A 24,124-nucleotide genomic window follows, 5' to 3' on the forward strand; every position below is an offset into this window, starting at 1 on the left:
TATTACTTTACGTAATTTCGACTTTTTGTTCTGCATGTTATTGATAATTTGAGCGATTTTCTTAAGTTTCCGATATAACTGACCTAATTCTTAGGCCTCCCGATGTATTATATTGGTGCATGTCAACGAAAATCGATACCCATAAAACAACAAAACGGCGGTAACTATAGTTCCAACCTGACCAACGGTCACATGAAAGCTTCCAATGGTCTTTCTAACCTTGCTTTTGTTCCCATCGAAACCAAAGGGTCCAGTCCTAAGCCATACAGTACCAAGAGAAAATTGCCCGCCCCTCTTCCTCCCACGATTTATGAGCAAACGGAGAGTCAGCACGAGCAGGAGGTTCTTGCTGAGCTGGACGAAGTCTTAGATAAAGAAGTTGCAATAGCGCAACTAGATGACGTTTTAAATGCTGAAATGTTAAATAAAAGAAAGTTGTCCGATGGTACTTTGTCTAATAGATCTGCTGTGACGTCTTATTCCGAGGATGTAATCGCTGATGTGCATCGTGCCGATGTTAGTACCCCTGTTGTTGATCCTAAAATCATTTCCCTTCCTCTTGTTCGCAATACTCCTCTCACCCAGAATGGACTTATAATGGCTTCCAGTAATTCTCAGCAACATCATGATGATTTATTAGATAGACCTGAAAGTTTTGTGGATGAGCTCAATATTTCTAAAAAAAGACTTGACGATAAGGGTTCAGCATACGTAGGCGGGGTTGAAAAAACATCAGAACAGGATGGTTTAGACAGTACAAAGGTTGATTTTCCTAAAGAAGCCTCACAGCTTGTTAAGTGCGATGCAAAAGAAAATGTATCAGAGGCTACCGTTGAATTACAAAAACATGTGCCTCTCCCTCCACCGTTGCAACTTGCCGACGAATCTGAACCTGGGGCGCAACATCTAGAAAAACCTTCAATGCCGACTGCTGCAAAACTGAAAAGTGTAACACTTCGTCATATAGAACATCAGATAAAAGACGTCGAGCCTACGGACAGTAACACCGCTTCTGACACCAACTTGAGAGTGGGTTCACAGGAGTATAAGTATTTCGTCAATCTTCTGGATGACAGGTTGAAGAAGACGCCCAATCGACCAAGTATTCACATTCCTCTTCCTAAAGATCACGTGATTGTGGAGCCAAAAACACCGGAGCCCAACGAGAACGTGATCCAAGATAAAATAAATCAAACCGACGCGAAGGAAAAGTTGAAGATGTTTTATCAAACCAGAAATGCTTTCGAGTTATCTTTTGGAGGTGCTCCAAGTGTCTCACCAGTACGTCCAAAACTGCGGGAGAGTAAGAGTATTGATGGTTCTTTATTGCAACGTATGAACACAAAGTCAACTTTTGATACTCGAAAGACTCCTCTCAGTTCCCCATTGTTAGAGCACAAATCTAAGATGGAAAGCGTATTTGATAACATGAAGCTTAAAAAATTAGATGATAATGCCTTGAAGCGGCGTCTGTCTAAGTCTTTGAGCAGTGGATTTACTAAGGAGGAGGATCGAACGGACCATAAACGAAAGATGACAGATATTTTTGTGAGCATAAACGCTCTGCGCAGGGAAAGCGTGAAGAAGGAATGAAAAAATCACTTATGTATATTATAAATAGATTGCAGTGGAGAGGAAGTAATTTATAATAAATCTAAACGAACTCAACGACTCAAATCGAAATACTCTTGAAGAGACCGGTTCTGTGCAATTTTTCCATTGCAATACTCACGACGAATCTGCTTTTTGTTTTTCCCCATTTGCTTGGTCCAACTCGGTTATTTGTCTTTGCTTGCTTGTCCTGCCATTTTGTTTGTTTTGGGTATAAATTAATTTTTTCCATAATAAAATAAAGCTTTCCTTTCCTAATTAGGGAAAGAAAAGAGTACCGTTGCTCCCTAGGGAGGAAAGAACTTGTATTTCATAGGGAGTAAAAGTATTTTTTCCTTAAGCGTCATAAATACACAATACTTATTTCCACAAGAGTGTTACTTTAATAATAAATATTACTTTTACCCCCACCTCAATTTGAAATTATTGGTTGCGTTCCATTTATTTAAAAAAACATCTGTATCTTTTTTAAGAAACAATATTAGCCATACAAAAAATAGATGTACACCTCTAAAGCAGAGTACCTTTTAGTCTCTGGAATGTTGAGTCAAGTTATTGGCGGGAATCAAAATAACTTTCCTCCCTTGTTGTGCAAATAATTGTTTTATATATAGAAAGTTGAGTCACTAAGCAATTCTTTATTGAGACATTGAATCTCTCTCAGAACTAAGTTGTCAGCGGGAAATTATTGTTTTCTAGTGAGTTGATGCTTGATATTTCAGTGCACTTTTTTCGAGTTATGCCTGTAGACGAGACTTTTTGAGATTTCGATGTATGTAGACTCATTAGAATATTTTTTTATTATTTTTCATGCAACTAAGATCAAACTGAATCCAATTGTTGGGTTTTTAAAGTTGAAAGTGTGTTTGTAAATTAACATTGTATGATAAAATCCTTATTGTTATTTATTTGCTCTTTTTCGCACGCACTTTCACCCAAAAGTTGAACTAAGTGGACATTAAAATTTCCCAATACTAAATTAATTGCTACCAAGATAACTGTGTTAATGTTCTGGTGACAATCACTGCACCATGAGTTTAAGGGAAACTAATCAAATGACCATACATAATTGTTTAATAATAAATTAATAATAATAGAATAATAAAAGTTTAATTAGTTAGCTGGTGATCCCATTAATTATTTTAAAACTGAACATTAAAAACTCTAGTTATATCGACATTTTGTGTGTTTACAATAATTATCAAAATGTGAAGCTTAAATTGATTCTGTTGCCTATGAATGTCAAACGTGTAATATCGATTTGAAATTCGAAAGGCGAATTGAGCACGACCTTAGTTGTGAATTATTTAGACTACTCATAATAACTAACCGGCAACTTAGTATAATGTATAAATTGCTGCTCAAATGAAAGCATAATGCGAATTTTGATTGTTTGCAAATTTAGAGACGTATAATGTAATAACACAGAGTTGTATTCGAACATGATTTGTTGTGATTTCAAGCAGAATATTTCGAAAATGGTATTGAATCTCATAACATTTTCTAAGTTGACCAAGAAGTCCCATACAGGTGCATCAAAACAATCTTATTTAAAAAACTAATTTTGGCGATTTTCGCCAACTTTATATGTATCTAATATACAGAGAAATTAACATTATTCAAAATCTTTGTAGAAATAAATAAGTAAATTTAAAAAAATAAAATTTTGATTTTTGGTTCTTAAAAATCAAATGAAATTTTCAGAGTTGGGGTACAGATAGTTATAGACTATTCTTCTTTAAAATGAATGGTATGGGCGGTTGGGAATGAAACGCTTTAAAGTTGATTTCTTAATAATTTTGAGTAGTAAATTATGCAATAGATTTAATAAATACCTTTTCAGGTTTTTCCGTTTACGGATTTTATGGACTTCCTAATAGTTTAAGAGGATTTGTTTTAGATTATGAAAGGATAGAATAATGTCATTAAAAGCATTCGAACAGTTCAGATTGTAGTAGCAATAGCAACAACATTAAATAAAGTTTTTCTTTATTAATTAGTGGTATGTGTTTTACAGCATCTTCAAGAGAAGAATGAACAACATATGTATATTTCGTAAACAGTAATAATCACAAAAAAGTTATACATAATATAGTATAATTAATTAAATAATAATTGGTGCAAATCATAATAGTTATTTTTAATATAATCACTACGTAATGTAAGGATTGATCAGACAGAATCTGTTGACGACCATGCGACCTTACAAGTGAATCCGTGCACAACGTTTTATGTCCAATATCATGTTAATTTGCTAATTAACTTTAAGTCAAAATGAAAAAATTGCTTGTTATTGCCTTTTTGTTTTATATACGGTATAGTGCCATTGTATGCGTGCGATTATTTTACGGTGTGTTCCTAGGAAAAATAATATTTAATGAAATTTCTAGTTTCCCCATAGATAGTTAAGACATCATTGAATCATCAATTTGGTTGTTGAATTTTTATCCATTTGACCAAAGCAAATAATCAATAAAACGCTTACAACATCATCATACTGTTCATTCTTCTCTTGAACGCACTGATGAAACATTCCACGTGATTTTTTAGTTTTATCCAAGACAGCTAGTAGAGTAGGGTTGAGCCTGTCGCTATAAGTATTGTTTGTTGTTACAAATTACGAATAACTAATTATTTACCTCCACTTTTCCTAATATATGTTTATCTAATTTGTTTAGACAACCAAAGGCAAGTTTTATTCGTTATTACACATCATACAGTGTGCGATACTCGATTATTCCCAAATGGCAAGAACGTAATACTCGATATTAAAATAAACATCAGTAAATTTACCTCATTTTTTGGCTTTTAATTTCTGACTATAAAAAAGCCTAATTAAACTATGTATATTTTTAACGAATTGTTGTCGATTGTGGTTTATAGATAAAGCGCGCACTGTATGTTACAGAAATTATGTATATATTTTTTGATCGAATTTACGTTACGTTTATTTTTAATAGATAAGTATTAAATGTTTTAATAAATGTTATTTAAATTTATTTGTTTTTTTGTGATTACAAATATGCTTAAGTCCAAAAGTTCGCAGGGCTGCAAAAAAAAACAAAAAAACGCCGAACTTAAACACCTGTTTGTTGGCATTTTTGACACTTTTCATATTTCACACAATGTTTATTTACAATGTCATAGTATTTTGCGACTTTCTACCACCCCCTGAAACTTTTATATTTACATACAAGGGGTGTTCCAAAAATAACGTGGATTTTGTAATTTTGTGGGCTGTATTAATTCTATTTGTGCGATTTTTCTTTAATTGTATTGGTAAACATGTCCCTAAAGAATGTATACATTGGAGACATATTGGAAGTTTAGTCTGTTGAGAACTGTCACAAAGGTTGCATTGTGTTCGGCACGAGCGGCGATCTTTCAAAAATGAATTAAAAAATTTACATTAAATTTTGTGGCATAAATAGAATAAAATGTAGTCAGGTTTTAGATATGTTAAACGTAGCATTTGGTGAGTTCACTAAGAGTAAAACAAAGGTTTACGAATGGTATAAGCGGTTTCAAGAATGCCATGCAGATGTCAAAGATGAGGTGCGCACTGGACGATCTAGCATATCAAAAATGGATGAAAACTCGGAAAAGGTGGAAGAAATGGTTATGAAATATTATCAAATTACAATCAGAGACGTCGCTGAGGATGTTGGCATATCAGTTGGCTCATGCCATGAAGTTGTTTCGCATGTTTTGGATATGAAAGGTGTGACTGCAATGTTTGTTCCAACATTGTTGAATTTCGAACAAAAAGAACGGCGAATGGAAGTTGTTTAAGAGTCGCTAATTGACCACGATCCAGAATTACTGAAACATATCTGAACAAGTGACAAAACATGGGTTTATGGTTATGACGTCGAAACTAAGACTCAATCATCCCAGGGGACGCTTTTGGATCGCCAAGATGAAAAAAAACTGGACAAGTGTGATCGAATGTGAAAGTGCTCACAGTGTTTTTCGATTTTAATGGCATGGTACACTATGAGTTTTTGCCACAAGATCAAACGATCAACAAAGAATATTCCCTACAAGTTCAACATCGTTGGCGTGAAGCAATTCGAAAAAAACACCCAGATTTGTGGTGAAACAATTCATAACTTTCGCACCACGATAATGCACTTATTCACACTTCATTGTTTGTTCGCGAATTTTTGGCCAAAAAACAATACTCTAATGATGCTGCAAGCTCCATATTCGCCATATATAGCTTCCAGCGACCCTTTTCTGTCCCTGAAAATAAAGAGAATTCTAAAGGGTCGTCGTGTTGCAAGCATAGACAAAATCCAATGCGGGTCGCTGAAAGAGCTAAATAGTATTTTAAAGTTTGAGTTTCAGAAGTGTTTCAGGGATTGGAAGAAGCACTGACATAATATATCTTAATTAACGGGGACTATTTTGAAGCGGATAAAATTGACGTAGTCGAATAAATAGAATTTTTTCCAAAAATTTAAAATTTCAGTCTTTTTTCAACATACCTCGTAATTGTCTTAAAGTTGAGAAAGACCAAGCTATGAAGCAATTAACAAAATTAATTTGTTTCTACATCTCACTCTAGCAGAAATTATAAGTAGATTTAAATTGCTTCTCTAAAACTGCAAATGTTTGCCCATTGAACCGATTTTCTAACTGTGCTTCTTATTGAAATCTCCTGTTCTGAGTATTAAAGAAAACTCGCTCTGTATAGTATAATATAAAAAAAACACCTGCGTTAGTTGTCATGAAAATCATCTTATTCAGTCGATAAATAAACAATTAAATAATAATTTTAAAAAAAGTCTCGTATTAAAAAAACTAACAAAGGTTAAATAACTACAATTCATAAAAAATTATACTATAATACGTCTAAATTAAAGATTATCTAGGTATAGCTTTCGAGCTCCAAAAAAATCAACAAAAATTCGTACAAATTATACTCGATTTAGTCAACTATTGAACTTAACGTGAAATCTAAAAAAAAATATTGAACTTCCGTGAATTTTTGAGTATAGAATAGGAAAATATCTATTCGTTATTATTATTGTCAGTATAGAATATAAATCACAGCTTTTCTTCATCAGTGTCTAATTTTCCAGCAGTGGTAGCCCCATAATACTGAATATTGTCATTTACGTGCCCATTTTGCTTCGCTAGATTACGGCCCGTTTTGGTGGATAGTGGGGGAGATCTTTCCTTACTGTGCCATATCCCATAAGTGAAATAGATGACCAAACCTACAAGGAGAACTATTGTTTAAAGATCCAAAAAAATTGTGTTTTAAAATTCAAATGTAAACAGAAGATACAAACAATTCTATCTTAAAAATACACTGATGGACAAAAAAATCCGGACAAGCTTATTATTTAAGTTTTCAAAGAGAAAAACATAAAACTGGATTGTAAAGTGTTTTTAAAATAAGACAGAGCATCAGATCCAACATTCTTTTACTGTATTTTTTAAATTATTGCTGTTAGCATTTGTTTTGAGAAAAGTAACGTAAATAGAATAGTCTCTGATATTGATTTCTGTGTAAAAAACAATATTTGATCATTTTTTTTTGTGTTTTTAGCATTTTTTTGGATATCTTTGAAGTAAACAAAGATATCCTATATGTTAAATAGTGTTTAACATGTTAGTTCACAAAATGTGGCCCGAAATAGTGGCACAAATTGTTGTATTAAGTCAAGATGATCGAACCGTACGATATATTGCAGTTTAGTTTTTCTTGAAGTTATTATTTGGTTTCTTTTGTTAATTTTGAATTAAAATGTTTTCTTTTCAATTATTTCATGTATTTCACTTTTTTAAAACTTTTTCTAATATAATTATATCAAAAAATAAAAAAGTTTTATATTATTGTTTCCTGAAATTGTTGTTATAAGTTTATCCAGATTTTTTTTTCCAGTAGTGCATTATTTATGTAGGGTGGTATTATAACGAGTTATCAGTTAAAAACTTCGCAGTAGTCGCGGTGAACCATAAACATAGGGCATTAATTAAACTATTTATTGTTTGGTATTAATCATCTGAACCGACTACACGTAACAGATATTTTATTTATTCATTAATTTATTTTATTTTTATTTATACTCTGATAGTGATGATATTTAAACCTTGATACTTTAACGCCCAGTTGAGATTTTTTTGATAATCATTGTTTATTTTTCCACTTTGAAATACAAACAATATATTTTTTACTCAATAATTTAAATATCAGTACCTAACAAGATGTTACGATTCTTACCTATAGCAATCCAATACACGTACTTCAGCCATGTATCCTTATTGATATTGGTCATTAAATAGATGTTAATAAATATACTGACTCCTGGAATCCAAGGAACTAGTGGTACCTACAACGTCGGTAAGGTTCTTTTGTACACAACTCTTCCTGTTATAACATGTAATCACTTACTGAAAATCCTAGTTTAACATCAGATGTGGGCTGGAATGATACTGCAAACAAGAGTAGAAGAAGGAAGGTCCCCAAAATGAGGCAGACGCCTATGAGCCAGATTTCTCCATTGTATAGACTGTCCTCGAAGATGGTCATTATAGCAGAAAGTAGAAAGCAGAAAATAACTAAAAAGTTTTTAAACATTTCAGTAATTATATACATGGTGGCGAAACAAAAGTGGATTTTGAGCGTATTTCGCAGCTGACGTAAACCTTTGGAAAAAAGTTTTTTTTAGGTCAAAAAAACATCAATAGACTGGAAAGGAACAGCATAATTTTTTATCATAAGGTACGTATATGTCGGAGTTTTAGTAGTTCATAGGTTTTAATATTATAATATTAAAGTTAACAATTAAATAAAGACGAGCAAACTGACAAAGCCATCTAAAGATAAATCACAGTCGAACGAGATTACTACTGATGGCTTACTGTCGAGGATTTCCATTTTGAACTGGGATATCTCCTGAGAATTGAGAAGAAAAGACAAAAGCGGAGAACAGATAGTTGAGATATACAATGTGTTAGTGAAATTTCACTAACACCCTGTAGAAAGATAGAGGTGCAGTTGAGCAGTAGTAAATTTGTTAGTTTGTCTTTCTATATTTTGTTAATACATTTACATTTCTCGACTATGAGGAATGTTCATAATGTTATTCCGACATACATATACTTAAAATGATTTATTAGTATTAAAAAATAGAAAAGTTTTGTAGGGATGAACATGAAAGGAAAAACGAATAAAGAAAATTTGTAGCGAAGTACGCAAGAGGAATTGAGTGTTCAAGCAAAAGCGGAAAGATGTTGGACTATACACGATATGCTGTTTTAGGTAATGCTAAAAATCTAATGTAGTTGTTTTTTGGGCAGATGTCCAACTATTTTTCAAACTTTTCACGCCTCAGAAAAACTATCACAGATTTTCAGAATTCCTTCAGGGGTTGTAACCTCTAAACGTATAAATAATCTTAAATTTTCAACCCAACTTCAAATTGTTAATTATTTTCTGTAAAGCTAACAAAATTATTGAAATATGTGATGACGAATCTTAATTTCTGCGCCCTGCCCAAAAATCTATATGGTGTGTGAATTAAATAATCATCTGAGAATGCTAAAACCAATCCAAAAATATATCCATGTTATGAGTTTCCCTCCTAAATGTGAAGTTGTCACTAAAGATTTTGTTATCGGTTATTACATAAACATACACATTTTCGGTTGAGAGAACAAGGTCGATTATTGCGCCCATAACCCATTTTTTATTATTTGCAAGTCAATGGACGTTGAAATCTGAATTTTTTTCTCCCTTTTGCACAATGTTCAGAAAATTCAGGTTGTCCATAAAACCATAATCATCAAAGATGCGAGGTCAATTAAATTAGAGAAAAGTTGCGCAATTTGTAGTTCAAGAATATGTTGCCTTCAAATTGAAAAAATTCTAATCACTTTCGGAGATATTCGGAAAAAACTAAAATTTTGAGCGACACTTCATCATAGCAACTTTTTCTCTTTTATAGCACGACGACGTCGACTTTGAAATCCGACGTTTTGATTTTTAACAGCCATCATCAACTTTGTTGTTTATTTTTTTTAAATCAGCTTTGTTTTCTAATTAAAATGATTTATGACATGTTAAGGTTCAGTTTCATAATTTAGTGCAAATATCAAAAATCCTATTTTTGCAAAGAGTGGCGTGGAAATAACAAAATAACAAACAAATAACTAGAGAAAATTATAAGAACTGCTCAAAGGGCTCACTCTCCACTTCCAAGCAGAGCTTTCTAAATTCTGCAATGATCTTACAATGCCCCTTCTTATTTTGGTCCTTAAGTTATGATGAGCCCCATTTACAGCTCATTAATATTGGTGGATGCAGATTTATAAATGAGGTTTTTCATACTTCTCCATAAATAATAATCTAATGGGAAAAGGTCTGGTGAACATGCCGGCCAACGTATGTCTTCATTGTTTGAAATGACTTTATCGAGAAATATTTCAAACAAATAATCCACCAATCTTCTAGCTTTATATGACTGAGTACCATCTTGTTGGAGTTAAAGGTTATTCAAGTAGTTGAGGCAAATATTGTTAACGATATAATCCGTAAGGTAGAAGTATTATCTTGAATCTAATGGGAAGAATTTTGAGATTTTAACGTAATTTTTTTTGTAAAATTTCGGTTTTTTTCGAATGCCTGCGAAAGTCACCCTAATTTTTCAAATTGGGAACCAACCTTGTATCCGCAATTTGTACGTTGTAACCGAAATCTCGGTTACAAGGTTGCGCTTCAACAACGGATATCCGGTGTATAATCTATTGCTTTCTAAATAATAGATAAACGGGGAAGACCTCTAAATTTTCACAACAACTCTATGGGTAGACATTACACCTATGCAATCTACACAACTTACAAAAAATAATTATAAGCCACGAAACAACTGTTGATGTCACTTTAGTTGAGTACGTAGTTTGGGCTGACAAAGTCTGTTTTAACAAGGACTTTATGGTTATAGTTTCAGCAGTCTCAGACTTCTTGGAGTCCGGCGCGTATCTGTAATATTAAAGTTATAGCGTTTTACTTAGGTACATAGCAAAGTATTTCCCAAATATTTAGCACTACCTTAAAACTAGAACGCAAGCGGCCACCATGGAGTAAGCAAGTAAAGTTCCAATGGACATCATTTCTGTCAGCTTCTCCAAGTCAAATATACAGGCCAATATTCCTGGAAAATATATTTTTATTGGTCCTAACGAGCTTCATCAAATTTATTTCTTATTTACCCGTAACTGTACCAGCAAGTAGGGTGCCAACAAATGGCGTCTGAAACTTGGGATGAACCCGGGCTAATGTTTTGAATAGTAGACCATCTGATGCCATAGCGTAGATGATTCTTGGTAGAGGGAACATGGCACCCAGTAAGCTGAAATTGAAATTTGTTTCAACAAGAAAAGTCAGGGATCCTTTCAGGTACAATATTTCTTTATGGATGCATGTGGATTAATTTTGTAAATTCAGCAAGATATTAGCATGAGGTAAACAATTTTACATGCTAGTAAAAGCGAAAGCTGCTTTCAGCACGCAAATGTGTGCGGTAAAGGCACTTACCGCACGAAATGGTCCTCATATGACGTACTACACTCACCTGTGCCCCGTGAGCAAACATTATTTTTATGAGAAATAACTGTTTTGTATAATCATTTTATATAATTGTCTACCACTATAGAAGTACAAATTTGTGAAAAATAAAGGGATTTAACTACTTTTAAGCTTAGATCAACATGCCTTAATGACTTTGTTGGACTGCAAACGTACCTCGAGAAAAGGCCACAACAGGCTCCAATGCTGACAATATACTTCACAGCAGTCCAACCAATCTTCTCATACACATGTGGCAAAGGAGCAGTAGTGTGTTGCTCATAATATGGCAATATCATAGTTAAAACCGTTGACATGCCAAAATATGCCAAGAATACTATTAACAGGGACATTACCACACCGATTGGAATAGACTTTTGGGGAGTTTTGGCTTCTTCTCCTAAAAAACACACATTTTTCTAGGTTATACCTACTGCAGGACACACGAAGTACATGTGCTAATCCTGGATTCTAGTAGAACAAGCGAAAATATTGTCAGTTCTTCATATAATATTTATATCTGAACTGCTTCCCTTCAGGTTAAGTCCCACTTTATTATCCCATATTTGCCTCATACTTCCAAATTTTACATTCTTATTCGGTTGAACTTCTCATGGTTAGATTGAGACTTTCAAATAACTTTCAAAACTTTGAATTACTGAAAAAAGTTTGGGAACATAAAATGGGGTGAACCCAGATAAAAATACGTTCCTATATAGGATGCTACAAAATATTGTTTAGAAAATTAATGGGGTAAATTCTTTATCCAAAAATATTTAAAAAAATCTATAGATTGAGGTCTAGAAATGAATGGTTATCAAAATTAAAAAATATATATTTTAAAGCTCTTAGAGTTTATAAGGTATTTAGTTCAAATTTAGAGCGAGTACTACCGTTAACGATACACACATCATACCTCAATGCAGATGAAAATCTACAGAGGGCTAGTTGTTTTAGGGCAAAATACGTTTGGAAAAATAAATAGCGGTTTGACCCAAATACAATTATCGCCCCGTAGATTCTCAGATCCAACTGAGTTGCCATATCGTAAATATAGAGTGTTCCCTAAACATCCGGCGCAATTTTAAAAGAATAGATCTTGGGCTAAAATAAGAAAGAAGTTTTTGTAAACATACGTTTAGAATTATTTGATTTCTGAAATAGAGGGAGTCGAATTTTAAAAAATAAACCAGTTTTTTTATTACTTTTTAAAAAACACTTCTGCCAATTTAGATAAAATTTTCATCACTTATTAATAATATTATGGTAAAATCTTACAGATATTAGCGTTTGTTCAGAAATTTCAGGGGCGTACTCATGGGACAGTTTGGCTAGAATTTTACAAAAAATAGCGACTCCTGGCAGATTTCGAACACAACAATAAAAATAAAACTTTTCTGTATCGTATCATTTTTGATATTAAAATTCAAACTCAATTTTTTGAATATCTGTAAACAAACTTAATACAAATTAAAATAGAACGAATTAACGCTTTAAAATTTACAAAAATTATCTAAAATGACTACTACTAACCAAGAAGCATAAATCCAGTCGTCTTCTAAGTAGCTTCCGAACTCTTTCGAAAAAATCAGGGTTGCTTTTTTAACACCCTGGATTTCAGAAATAATATGATTCCAGACATGTTTTCAGGAACTTTGTTCTTGTATTGATCTAAGGGATATCTCTTTTAAATTTACACCGCGTGTCTAGAAAACACTGTCTATATATGCTTAAGAGTGGTACTCATCCTAGATTTGAATTAAATATCTCATAAATTCTAGGAGCTGTAAAGCAAAAATTGAAGAACTTTTTTCAAAATTTATAAAACCTGCATTTCCGGACCTAAGTTTATAGGAAATATTTTTTGTATTTTTAGATGTAGAAACTAGAATTCTCTGAAAAATATTTTATAACTCCTTGTATAGAGTTTGATGAATTAGTGTGTAGGCTTTAAATTTTAAATTATAATAAAAATTTAAGTAAAATATATTTAAAAACTATCAAAAATTATTAAAAAAAGGTCACTGTGATTCAGGAGGGAGGCATTGTACGATATAAGTATAAATTATTTTTACTAGATTTACCGAAATTCTCGAGATTAGCATTATTCTCTGGAACACCTTGAACATCGAGTGCTATTACCTGCTGTGGCAATGCAATCAAATCCAATAAATCCATAAAAACATTTGGCAGCTCCCTTGATAATTCCTTTTATACCGTAAGGTGCAAAACCACCCAAACCGATGCCCATGGCTTCGGCAGCGGTTCTATTCCAATTATTTGGGTCGCCTAAAAAATATGTTATCTATTTTTATGTAGGTTTTATGTGGACTTGTCAAAAGAACCCAAGTAGTGTAGAATTTTCAGAACTAACGTATGCGACAATAGTTTTAAGACAATCTTCAACGGACTCTATACAGGGTGTCTCAGAAAAATTCTACAAATGAATGTTGGATGCTAAAGGGCAAAAAAATACAGCGATTTACCTGGCCTCATACAAAAGTTCCTCGTTTTCATTCTAGATAATGTGAAATAATTTTTTTTTCTGTAAATTAAAAATAAATCTCACAATTTTTTATTTACAGACTTGAAATTGATTCCAGCAGGGTTTTTGAGTGCGATAAATTGTTGCACAATGAGAATTTTAGTACTTCCATTAACCGGTTTTGAATGAAATGAACTAGTCTCACCTAGTTTGTCGTTTGAAAGTTCGATGATTTGGTTATCGATAATTGGAATGAAGTTCTAGGCTCATCGCTTATCAACTAAGCTGGAACAGAGATTTTAAATCAATTTATAGTACCTAAAAACCCCCCGTGTAGAAGAATTTCAAGCCGATAAATTAAAAATTGCGAGATTTATTCTCCTTATATTTTACTGAATTACTCATTTGTACCAACATTTCTGGGACACCCTGTATATTTTGAGAACAAGTGTATTTAAAAACTGGTTTCATATTTTAATCGTACATGATCTAATGATCATGATATAAATTCATTAAGGCCCATTGTCTTCGATGGCTTGCAGTTTAGTTTTAACTTGCATCATAAGACTTTAGACTCAGATTCATTTTAATTGATTTTTTAGTAGATCCTCCAACCCAACTGTTTTTTGGCATCAATTTCCCAACCCTGTAAAATATACTAAGCGATTCAGTAGAGTCCAAAAATTCTCAATGGGAGTTGCCAGAGGCACGTTTGGACGATTCACGTTTTTGACGAAAAGTTTTTTCAAAGTTGAGAGTTTAACTTTACTCATTTCAAGTTTCGGGTAACCAACGTAGCATTTAAAATGCTCCACCTAAAATCCTGTGTCATGTTGAAAAAAACCATTGTGTTATGCCCCATGAGAAAACGCTTTACCAACCTGACACTTTAGTAAACGGCACCTTGCATGGTTTTGAAAAATACTGTCAATGTTACTGATTATATGGAACAAATACTAATTTTACTGATTTTGTCGCATTGAAGGTATTTGAGCGACATACACTTAAGTAGCATTGTAAAGGGTGTTCCTCTAAGAAATTTTATTAATTTATTAACTTATTTATGTAATTTATTAATATAAGTATTTAAGTAATCCAAGGTATGTTCTAACATATTCAAAAGAAGAAGCTATTTCGAATCATTGAAAATATTCAGAAATACAGGTAGTACACGTACTGGCTGGGGTTACTTTTGATGATCGGAAATTGATTTTGTTCCTAGTGTCCCTCTATGTTTATATTTTAATGCTATTTCTCTCGCTTAAAGATTTGAGATCCAGATGAAATACAGATCTATTCAATTTTCAAACATAACTCAAGCTAACTTTCGTCTTAAGGAGGGTATTTATCTGGAACACGAACAAAGATGCAGAAAAGGGAATTAGACATTTCAGGTGTCCATCGAACAAAAAAAATAGCACCAAGATCTTAACAAAAAAATTTAAGCTCACTAATAGGAAGAAATTTTGATTTCCTGCTCTCTTATTATAACGATCTTTAGGTGTCCACTAAAAATGGATTGCTTATATTTATTTACATGCAATAATTAAAATGATAAAAATTACAATAAACAAATTTAATTGTTCTTCGTAAACGACATTAGACAGATTTCTTTGCCGTTCTGGCTCGATGGAGGAACTTAAAAAGCTATTAAGAATCTCGGTTGGCCATGGAAAGCAGATGTTTTCCTTGTGTCAATAGTAGACAATAACAATGGTGGAATTTGACACACGAAAGACACAGGAGTGGTACACGAATGATGTTGTCCAATGAGGTTGGAAATTTAGCGCATGCGTAACAAAATGTCGCACTTGTTGAATGTCTAGTCTTACTTGTTCGTCAAATTTGACTACTTTCACAGTCCATTATGTATACAGAGAGAGAACATTTGCTTTCTATTACGAAAATACTTACACTTAAATATTCCAGATATTATGACTAATAGTACTATTGCGATGTTCACACAGGTAAACACATTATTCACTAAGGAAGACTCTTTGGCTCCAAATGCTAATGCAACTGAAATTCGTAGGTAACTAACATGGGTACTTAAAATAATATGAGTAATTTACCTGCAAATACTATAGATACAGCTAATGAGAAGATATCTGCGTAAGTCGCAATTTGCCCTCCACCCATGGGCATTACCTGCTTTAGAAATGTAGACATCGAATTATTGGCTAAATCATCCGAATAAAGGAATAGCGCCTTTAAACACGAAGCAGAACCTATCATAATTATTGATATTTTAGATAAGTTGGCACTTGTTGGTACCAACAGTTCTTACCTATAAGATATTCCAGTATAAGGTTCCATCCTATTATAAAGGCGAAGAACTCTCCTATGCACACGTAACTATAGACATAAGCAGAACCTGCTTTTGGCACCCTGGCACCAAATTCAGCATAGCATAAACCTGCAAGGATTAATATTAGGTGTACATACTTATTGGAGACTTATTTCTACGTTCAAGGAACAAGTTTTCAGTTTTATTCGCAATTTTTAGATAGTTTTATGAGGTACCGATCAAACAGTCATAGATAGAAAAATAAGTCTTGGACTAAACACAGACTTGCAAATTCAGTACCTATTACATGGCGATCTTGAAAACTATAAGCGAAAGAAAGGCGATTAAATTCAAGAAAACATGCATAATCTAATGGTTATTTAGAATCTGCTTTAAGATTGGATAAATTCAAGAATTTTTTCTTAATAATTCAAAAAATCATAATCATGGAAGTATGGAAAAAATATCACATTTTAAAAACCAACAATGGCAAGTGACACATCATTGTAATTAATTTTTATGCAGTTTTCAAGACAAAGAAGGAAATCAAAAGGCAAAAATATTAACTGAAAGATAAAAAGTTAAATAAAAAATCTGAGGAAAAGTTCTCAAACAGATAACAAAGTTTTACCTCATATCTTCAAGATTAGTAGTTCATAAATTATTCTGCCGAAAGTCAAGTCTATTAATACAATACGGTTCTCCCTTGTCTACCCTCCCCCTTTAAGTTTAAAATTTTTTTTTTTTTTTATTCAAAAGTTCCATGAAATAGGACATAAAATATTATCTTTTGTCGTTTATTTTTCTAAACGTTGTTTACGTCACCGGTAAGGCAAAAGGGCCGATTTTTTATAATTAAAGCATATGTTCAATGACCTATAAATTAATAGTTTTTGAAAATTACATTTAATGGTGTAATGCGATTTAAAATCAATCGATTCGCTTTTGAGAAAACAATCTATAAATTTAAAAAATGCAATATAAATTCAGTTTCATAGCATATAAACAACAACAAAACCCATTTATTATTTGGAAATAAAACAATAATAAGATAATATAATTTATAATAATATTTAATAATAATAAAGATAATAATATATAGTAATCAAATTTATTTTCGATTTTGTGCTAATAAATGGTCTCTGGTTATTTTTTATAAATTGTTAGGTAGTGTCCAAAAGTCCTAATAAGTTGTTAGTTATGCGTGTATTAGAAGAAAAAGTTAATGCTGTGTTTATTTTTGCCAAAATTGGTCGAAATTACCATACTGCCGAAAGGTTGTTCAATGAAAGATATTTTTCTTTTTATATTTTAGTATGATTAGTATAAGTTATATTAATTATCTTATTATTTATTACTTCCTATTAACAAAATACCTATTAAAAAGCTTTTTTTATTGTTTATGTGCTTTGAAACTGTTTTTTTTTCTATTTATTGCTGTTTAACTCAAAAACTAATTGATCGATTTTAAATTGCTTTACACCATTAAATGTAGTTTTAAAGTACCTTTAATTTGTGGTGTCACTTGACCTATGCTTCAATTTTTAAAAATCGGCCTTTTTGCTCTATTGGGAACGTCAACAATGTTTAGATAAATAAACAAACGCCAAAAGATACTATTTTATATTTTATTTATTAATGCGTTTGAATTAAAAAAATAGTAATGCGATACAATGTTAAATAGGTAGGGATGGGGTGGTGAGGGGGGGACTGTGACAATGTATAGCTGCATCGTATATTAATTCGTCAATTTTCCTGTTCGCATCTAATGGTAATGTGGAATACGAAAAACATATTACTCGCCTGCCAAAATCTCTCCTGACATCGTTACTAAAAATGAAGCAAGAAACTTGCTCTTGATAGCTCCTTTTTTTGAAATATCATATCACATTTTACGTAAAAAGGGTAACCTAATAATATTTTACTTTAAAAAGGACTTTCAGCGTTGTCAAATAACTAGAAGGTAAGAGTTTCTCATATTGTCAATATTCAAAATTCGTATGACTTTCTCATAATATACTCTACCGAAATATTTGGGACAATTTGTATATTGCCGATTAGCTATGTAAATACTAGAAGAATCTCGTTCCCTTGGGGATTTGATAAACGTTTTTAAGATACCTTGTCGAGATGTGCAAGTAGCGCATGCGCAAAAAGATGCCGGATAGACGGTAAATTAATCTCTCAGCTTTCTTACCTGCTAATATAGAAGCCAATGCCGCAATTAGGAACGAAATTATCACAGCTGGTCCTGCGGTGGTCTTAGCAACTTCACCTGCCAAAACGTATACTCCTACTCCCAAGGTACTACCAACTCCAAGAGCAGTGAGATCAAGTGTGGACAGAACCTTGGCTAGTTTTGTATCATCCTCCTGTACCACCAATTTTCTTCTGCTGAGAGTTTTTTGCGTTTGGGACCAAGAAGGGAACCGCATTTTTTCTTTCGGGTCTGAAATTTTGGTTACGTACTTAAGTATATTTCGTTCGAACTTTTATACATCCATTTCAGACATATGTGCAGCATAATGTCTTTTTACCAATTCTGTGGACGCTCATGTCTAACGAAACCAATCCCAAAACAGCATATCAATGTAAAGCAATTAAATGATTTTTGTCGAAAATGTGAAAAATTTATTATTTTTTCTTGTAAAACTATTCTGTTATAGACAACTGCATTTTTGTAAAGATTATAATATTGTTTAAGTAAGAACTAACAATAGAAATCAATTCAAGAAAAAACTAGGAAAATAGCTGGATTTTATAAAACTTTTCGACATTTTTTAGAGTATATATTTTTTGAGTGCTATAGATATGAAAGTTGTGCATTTATTAAATAGAATAAAAAGAGGGGCGTGCTGGATATATTTTTTTAAGTCTAGCACCAAATGGAACAATATATCTAAATGATATCTAAATGATATATTGTTCCATGTATAGGATGGCCAATCGAAAACGAAACAAAAGTTTTCAGAAACCCTGTATGCTATTTTAACAAATGCTTGGGCACGTCGTTTTTACCATTGGGGGGGGGGGGGGGGGGGTACGTCTTGCAATATGTTTTTGCCGCCTACCTGCAACACCTTAATGGTAGCAGATTTAACCCCTAAAATTTTAAATAGAAAGGCAGATCGAGTAGCATTTTCTTTCAAAGATCTTTTAATTCTCTTTACAGCGATAGCATAAACTTTTAATTTTTCCCATTCACTATAAAGAATAAGAGTACTAAATCTTATTCAAATGGTCTAACCAGAACAAACAATATCAATTTTAATTTCCGAAAATTTTTTATTGTCCACTTAAACATGCATTAATAAAAATATTACGTTTACATTGTAGTGCTTACTGGAAATTTCTTATTCTTTACTAGAATTATGTTTAAACTTAATGATGGTTTAGTCAATTGCAGATAGGATTGAAATTATTGCTCTTTTTTGGTAATAATCCATCAGCAAATAGGACGGCTAAAGTGTTTAATAAGCACAAAAGTGATTTAATAAGCAACAAAGACAAACAACACAAAGATAAGCATGTTCAAAGAAAATACGTTTTAAAATGAATACAAAAATTTCGTCAAACTAGGTCTGTATATAACAAGACACGAACCGTCGAAAAATTTGTAATGAACGAAGGTACTAAAGTACCGGTTTTGGATTGTTGGTTGTTACATCTGGTATTCTGCGTACCAATGTTTAAAACTTAAAAAAAATCATTTTCATTCGCAAAATACGTTTTGCACAACAACTTAATGAAGACAATTTTAATTGCCGTATGGAGTTTTGCGAAATTATGTATAAGAGAGTCATAGAAAATACCGATTTTCTTTTTAATATCTGTTTTTCCGATTAATCTTTTTTTTCTTCTAAAACGGTACCGTTAATCGTCACAACTGCCGCTACTAGTTTGATACAAATCGTAATATTTATTTTGAGGTGCACATAAAACAACCTCAAAAATTAAATATCTGGGTTGAAATTTTTGGAGATAATTTGATCGGTTATTTTTTCTTGGGTGATTATTTAAACAAACGTAGGTATTTGCAACTATTAGAGGACACCAGTGATCCAACTTTAATTGAAATGTTTGAATACAATGACGAAGGTAATGAAAACCATTTCATATTCCATGATGGTGGACCTCCACGTTATGCAGTGTCTGTCAGACAGTACTTGGATCAAAAATTTCCAGAACAATGGATTGAAAAAAGAGGGGCAATTCAATGGTCTCCACGATCACCGGATTTGGCTTCGCTAGATTTTTTCTATGGGATCACTTATAAAGTTAAGTCTACACAACTTTAGAAGATTTACGACAGTGGATAGTGAACGAGTGCCGTCAAATTACTCGCACAATATGTGACAGCATTTTGAACAAAATCTTTACAATTGTGTGGAAGCAGGCGGCCAATAGTTTGAAGATTTATTCAACTAATGTGTAAGTAATTCGATTCAGACTATTTTACTTTTAAAATAACTTTTTTCGATAGTAAGAAAATGTATAAAATTAATTATGCTACCGTTGTAAAAATAATTAAAAGACCATTCAAATAAAAAGTTACTTGACCTCCCTCTTTCCATGAAAAATTTTAAGGGTAAAGTCCGTCCTCGTTAATGTAGTGCAGATAGAGGGTTGAAAATATGTCACAAGACATTCCCCATCGATAATAAAATCGACGTGCCCCCAACGTTTGTCAAAATAATATACAGGGTTTCTGAAAATTTTTCTGCCGTTTTCATTTGGCCACTCTGAATATACATTCTTAAAGAGTTATAATTACCGTGAGTATGGTTGCCACGGTGACAAAAAAGTTAAATTTAACACAATAAACAAAAAAAACTTACACTAGGAAATACGAGAGTCTCCGCCAATGTGTTATTTAAATTTTTGTTAAATTTGAGTATTTCTTTTCTGGCTATCCATTCACTTCCTGACTGTAGGCCAATCTTTTCAGAAATTATTTATTACAATTATTTTACATTATCAAAATAAAAAGTTCGGCTTTCAATTTGAAAAATTAAAGGCTTATGCAATTTTCATCATACCCAATACATATTATTTCTCATTTAAAAGATGCGCATCTAAAAAATTAAGGATAAATTATTCGAGGGTTTTTTCCAAAAATCATTGTTTGAATTTTAAATAAATTTGTTCTACAGCGTGTCAATTTGAAAACGAACCAAAAAGTAGGTAAATGTGCAAAAATACATCAATTCTATTTCTAAGAGGGGTATTCTTTAAGTCGATTTTCTATTAAATTGCATTCATCCTCTAGCGGGGGTGAAAACAACCACTAAAATCTTAAAGGAGAAGGGGGTTATCCTTCATTTGAAAGATCTTTCAATTACCTTTCCAAATGTATCTGTTTTTTTTTCATCGAAAACTTTTGGACAAATCATTTCCAAATTGTAAACAAAATTTGATATCAACAATATTGTAGAAAAATTGTTTACACAACAGTCAGCTAAAAAACAATTTTTCCCATTTATCTTCTGTTTTTCAAATAGCAACATAGTGGCTGTTTTTCGGTATTTAAATTGCTTATAAAAAGAAAAGTACTCAATAAAATGACAAATTAGTTTTTTCCCCATAATTTTGGCCTAAAATTGTGTCTAATACGTATACCTAAGTGGCGTACATCGACATGAAAAAACCATAAACAAATTTTTTTTTTTTTAAATGACATATTTTTGGACTAAAAATGACCTCAAGACTTCAAACAAGGAAATATTTATAGCGCGTTACATTTAAAAATCGAAAATTGAGGTCATTTCCGGTTAAACCGGAAATGCTAGGTAAACGTCATTAAAGTCAATCAATCGGATCTATCCTTATATAGGTTTCCTCCAAATTTGAACTTTCTAAGCTTAAAAACAAAAAAGTTCTAAGGACAAGCCACCTTCTTAAATCACCCGGTATATGTCGCTAGCACGTGTTCATTTAATGGTTTGGCGGAGATTGTCGTCTTCGACATAATTTGGTCTAAATCTACACCTTCGAGAACAACACTTACCAATGTTAAAGACGTAAAAAACTTCCTCCATCATGGGCATTATGAACTTTTTCACTTTTAGCAACAAACAATAAGAAGTGAGAGTATTTGAAACTAAAAATACTTTACCAGACGGTTCACTGGCCACTGATTGATTAATAAAATTTGCAACAATCGACACTGATTGATTGTTTTATTAGTATAGAATTGATTGTTGAAAGAATAAATTTCTTAAAGGATTTGAATGCTACTTGAATGATCTGCACATACACCTAAGCACTCAACACGATTTTGAAATTTAATGTAACCCGGTACTGTACTATTAGTAAAAATACACAGAAATCAAAAACATTCAAAAAAATTAGCGACTTGAAGTTCTAAAAAAAATTTTTTTCAATTAATTTAATTTAATTTAAGGTCCTTAAAAGTGATTTTTCTTAAACGTGACTACTTAATATTTCGCACGAGATCGAGGCCCTGAATTAATGTACTATACACCGTATAGCTCACAGTCTATATCAACACCGATTGGAATCTATATAGATTGGTGAATGAAGCTTCGTGCTTCGCGCTGCGCGCATGCTCTAAAATTTTAGAATAGACGAGAATTCCATACACGACATGGTTTACTGGTTGTATTAGCCGAAAATCATTATGAACGAGTTATATAGACAGGGTGTTAGGGAAAGGATTTTCGTAAATTTAATTAATTATTAAAAACATCATTCGGAACAAAAATGTTCCTTATGACTATTTCCTTGGACAACAAAAAACATCTTTTGAGAATTGGCAATGTCACTTCGTGTTTATTTCATTTTAATATCTACTTAAATAGCCCCAAAAATTAGGTATATATTCTTATATGGGTTTTTTTGGATCTGATAGGTTTTACAATATATAATAATTAGCAAATACACTAAATTTATAAAATTTAAACATGTGATTCTCATTTTATTATTTCGAAAAGCCATTTATCTCCAAATTATTGTTGTAATTTCTAATTAGCATAACATGTTTTGTTACATATTTTATACCACTTACAATGAAAAACACAAATTTATTATTGTTTCTAGTTCATTAAGTGTTCGAAATGCCCCCCATTTGAATTTATATATGTTTTATTATGGGACCTCCTTATTGAATCCTCCTCAACAAGGTTTTAAATTTCTTCTTCGGTTTCACGATTGACTTTTTACTGTCGACCTCGTCCTTGATATGTAGAAATAACGCTACCTGTATCTTTTTTTTGGGGGAAACTCGCACAAATGTCGAACTGTCGTTGAAATTTTCCATTACTCTTTGCACTATATCGCTTGGAATCGCCGTGATTTCATTTCTGATGGCTTTTTAAAATTTTTGGATGGTTCCTAATTCCTTGGCCTCCACGTTCCCCCGACTTGACCTTCTGTTATTTCTTTCTTTAGGGCTACTTGAAGTCTAAAGTGTATGTCAACAAACCAAGAATTAAAAGGGCCCATCAGAAATTAAATCACGGCGATTACAGACGATATAGTGCAAAGAGTAATGAGAAATTTCAACGATCGCCTGGAAGAATGCATTGCAACCGAGGATCGTCATTTAAATAAGATTATTTTTAAAATGTAATGTTTTCCATTTTGTTCTTTTGGCAATAAAATTTCCTGAGTTTCTCTACACATTGAGTTTATGTTCAACCCTGTACGATCAAAATTAAAATTTTGGCAGGATTTTAAAATCCGTCCGTTTTGGTTTGACCACTCTGTATAATATAATAAATGCTGAACATGTTGAACTGCTTAGAATCGCTTAATAGGTCTCATTGCCTACGCTTATTCATAAAGACAAGATGGTCATATAACTGTGTTAAGGAATTGCAAAAAATAATCATAACAATAATAAACTCTTTCTCGATCACATTCAGTACGGTGTTGCCGCTTTAGCAATGTCATTGTTGAGTAATTTTAATCTTTTTTTGTTACACGTCAAACAATCAACGTCTGTCAACTACGTTTTTCAATATTCTATTAAAATTTTAAAACTTATCATAGTTTTTCGGTTACTATCTTTGACATTTCTTTAGAAAAAGCTATTAGGTTTTTGACCCTTGTTCTAAGAAACTTTTTTTGTTCAAAATGATGTTCTTAATCATTATTTAAATTTACAGAAGTTGCTTCCGTGACACCCTGTAGATGGCAA

General features: G+C 32.3%; 2 protein-coding genes across 4 annotated transcripts in view; one reads left to right on the forward strand and one right to left on the reverse strand.

The window, feature by feature from the left end:
* The window catches only part of LOC136418329 (high affinity cationic amino acid transporter 1-like), a 29,752-nt gene extending 26,360 nt beyond the window's left edge, over positions 1-3,392 (forward strand). Inside the window, exon 14 of one of the 2 annotated variants that reach the window (XM_066404359.1) lies at positions 95-3,392. In XM_066404359.1, the coding sequence (XP_066260456.1) occupies positions 95-1,593 (1,499 nt within the window). In that variant the 3' untranslated portion in view covers positions 1,594-3,392. The remainder of the gene's footprint in view (positions 1-94) is intronic. The other variant, XM_066404358.1, reaches the window with a different exon arrangement.
* A 3,026-nt stretch (positions 3,393-6,418) lies between these two features.
* LOC136418343 (cationic amino acid transporter 2-like) overlaps positions 6,419-24,124 on the reverse strand; it is a 35,164-nt gene continuing 17,458 nt past the window's right edge. The window contains exons 1-13 of one of the 2 annotated variants that reach the window (XM_066404378.1): positions 21,971-22,279; positions 18,161-18,412; positions 15,964-16,092; positions 15,749-15,904; positions 15,591-15,695; positions 13,334-13,480; positions 11,369-11,591; positions 10,837-10,976; positions 10,676-10,778; positions 10,467-10,606; positions 8,018-8,184; positions 7,847-7,955; positions 6,419-6,836 (exon numbers count right to left, since the gene is read on the reverse strand). In XM_066404378.1, the coding sequence (XP_066260475.1) occupies positions 6,664-6,836; positions 7,847-7,955; positions 8,018-8,184; positions 10,467-10,606; positions 10,676-10,778; positions 10,837-10,976; positions 11,369-11,591; positions 13,334-13,480; positions 15,591-15,695; positions 15,749-15,904; positions 15,964-16,092; positions 18,161-18,412; positions 21,971-22,010 (1,884 nt within the window). In that variant the 5' untranslated portion in view covers positions 22,011-22,279 and the 3' untranslated portion in view covers positions 6,419-6,663. Of the gene's footprint in view, positions 6,837-7,846; positions 7,956-8,017; positions 8,185-10,466; positions 10,607-10,675; positions 10,779-10,836; positions 10,977-11,368; positions 11,592-13,333; positions 13,481-15,590; positions 15,696-15,748; positions 15,905-15,963; positions 16,093-18,160; positions 18,413-21,970; positions 22,280-24,124 lie in introns of those variants that run through there. The other variant, XM_066404379.1, reaches the window with a different exon arrangement.

This window comes from Euwallacea similis, chromosome 34, assembly GCF_039881205.1.
Source record: "Euwallacea similis isolate ESF13 chromosome 34, ESF131.1, whole genome shotgun sequence".
In the NCBI taxonomy this organism is placed as follows: Eukaryota; Metazoa; Arthropoda; class Insecta; order Coleoptera; family Curculionidae; genus Euwallacea; species Euwallacea similis.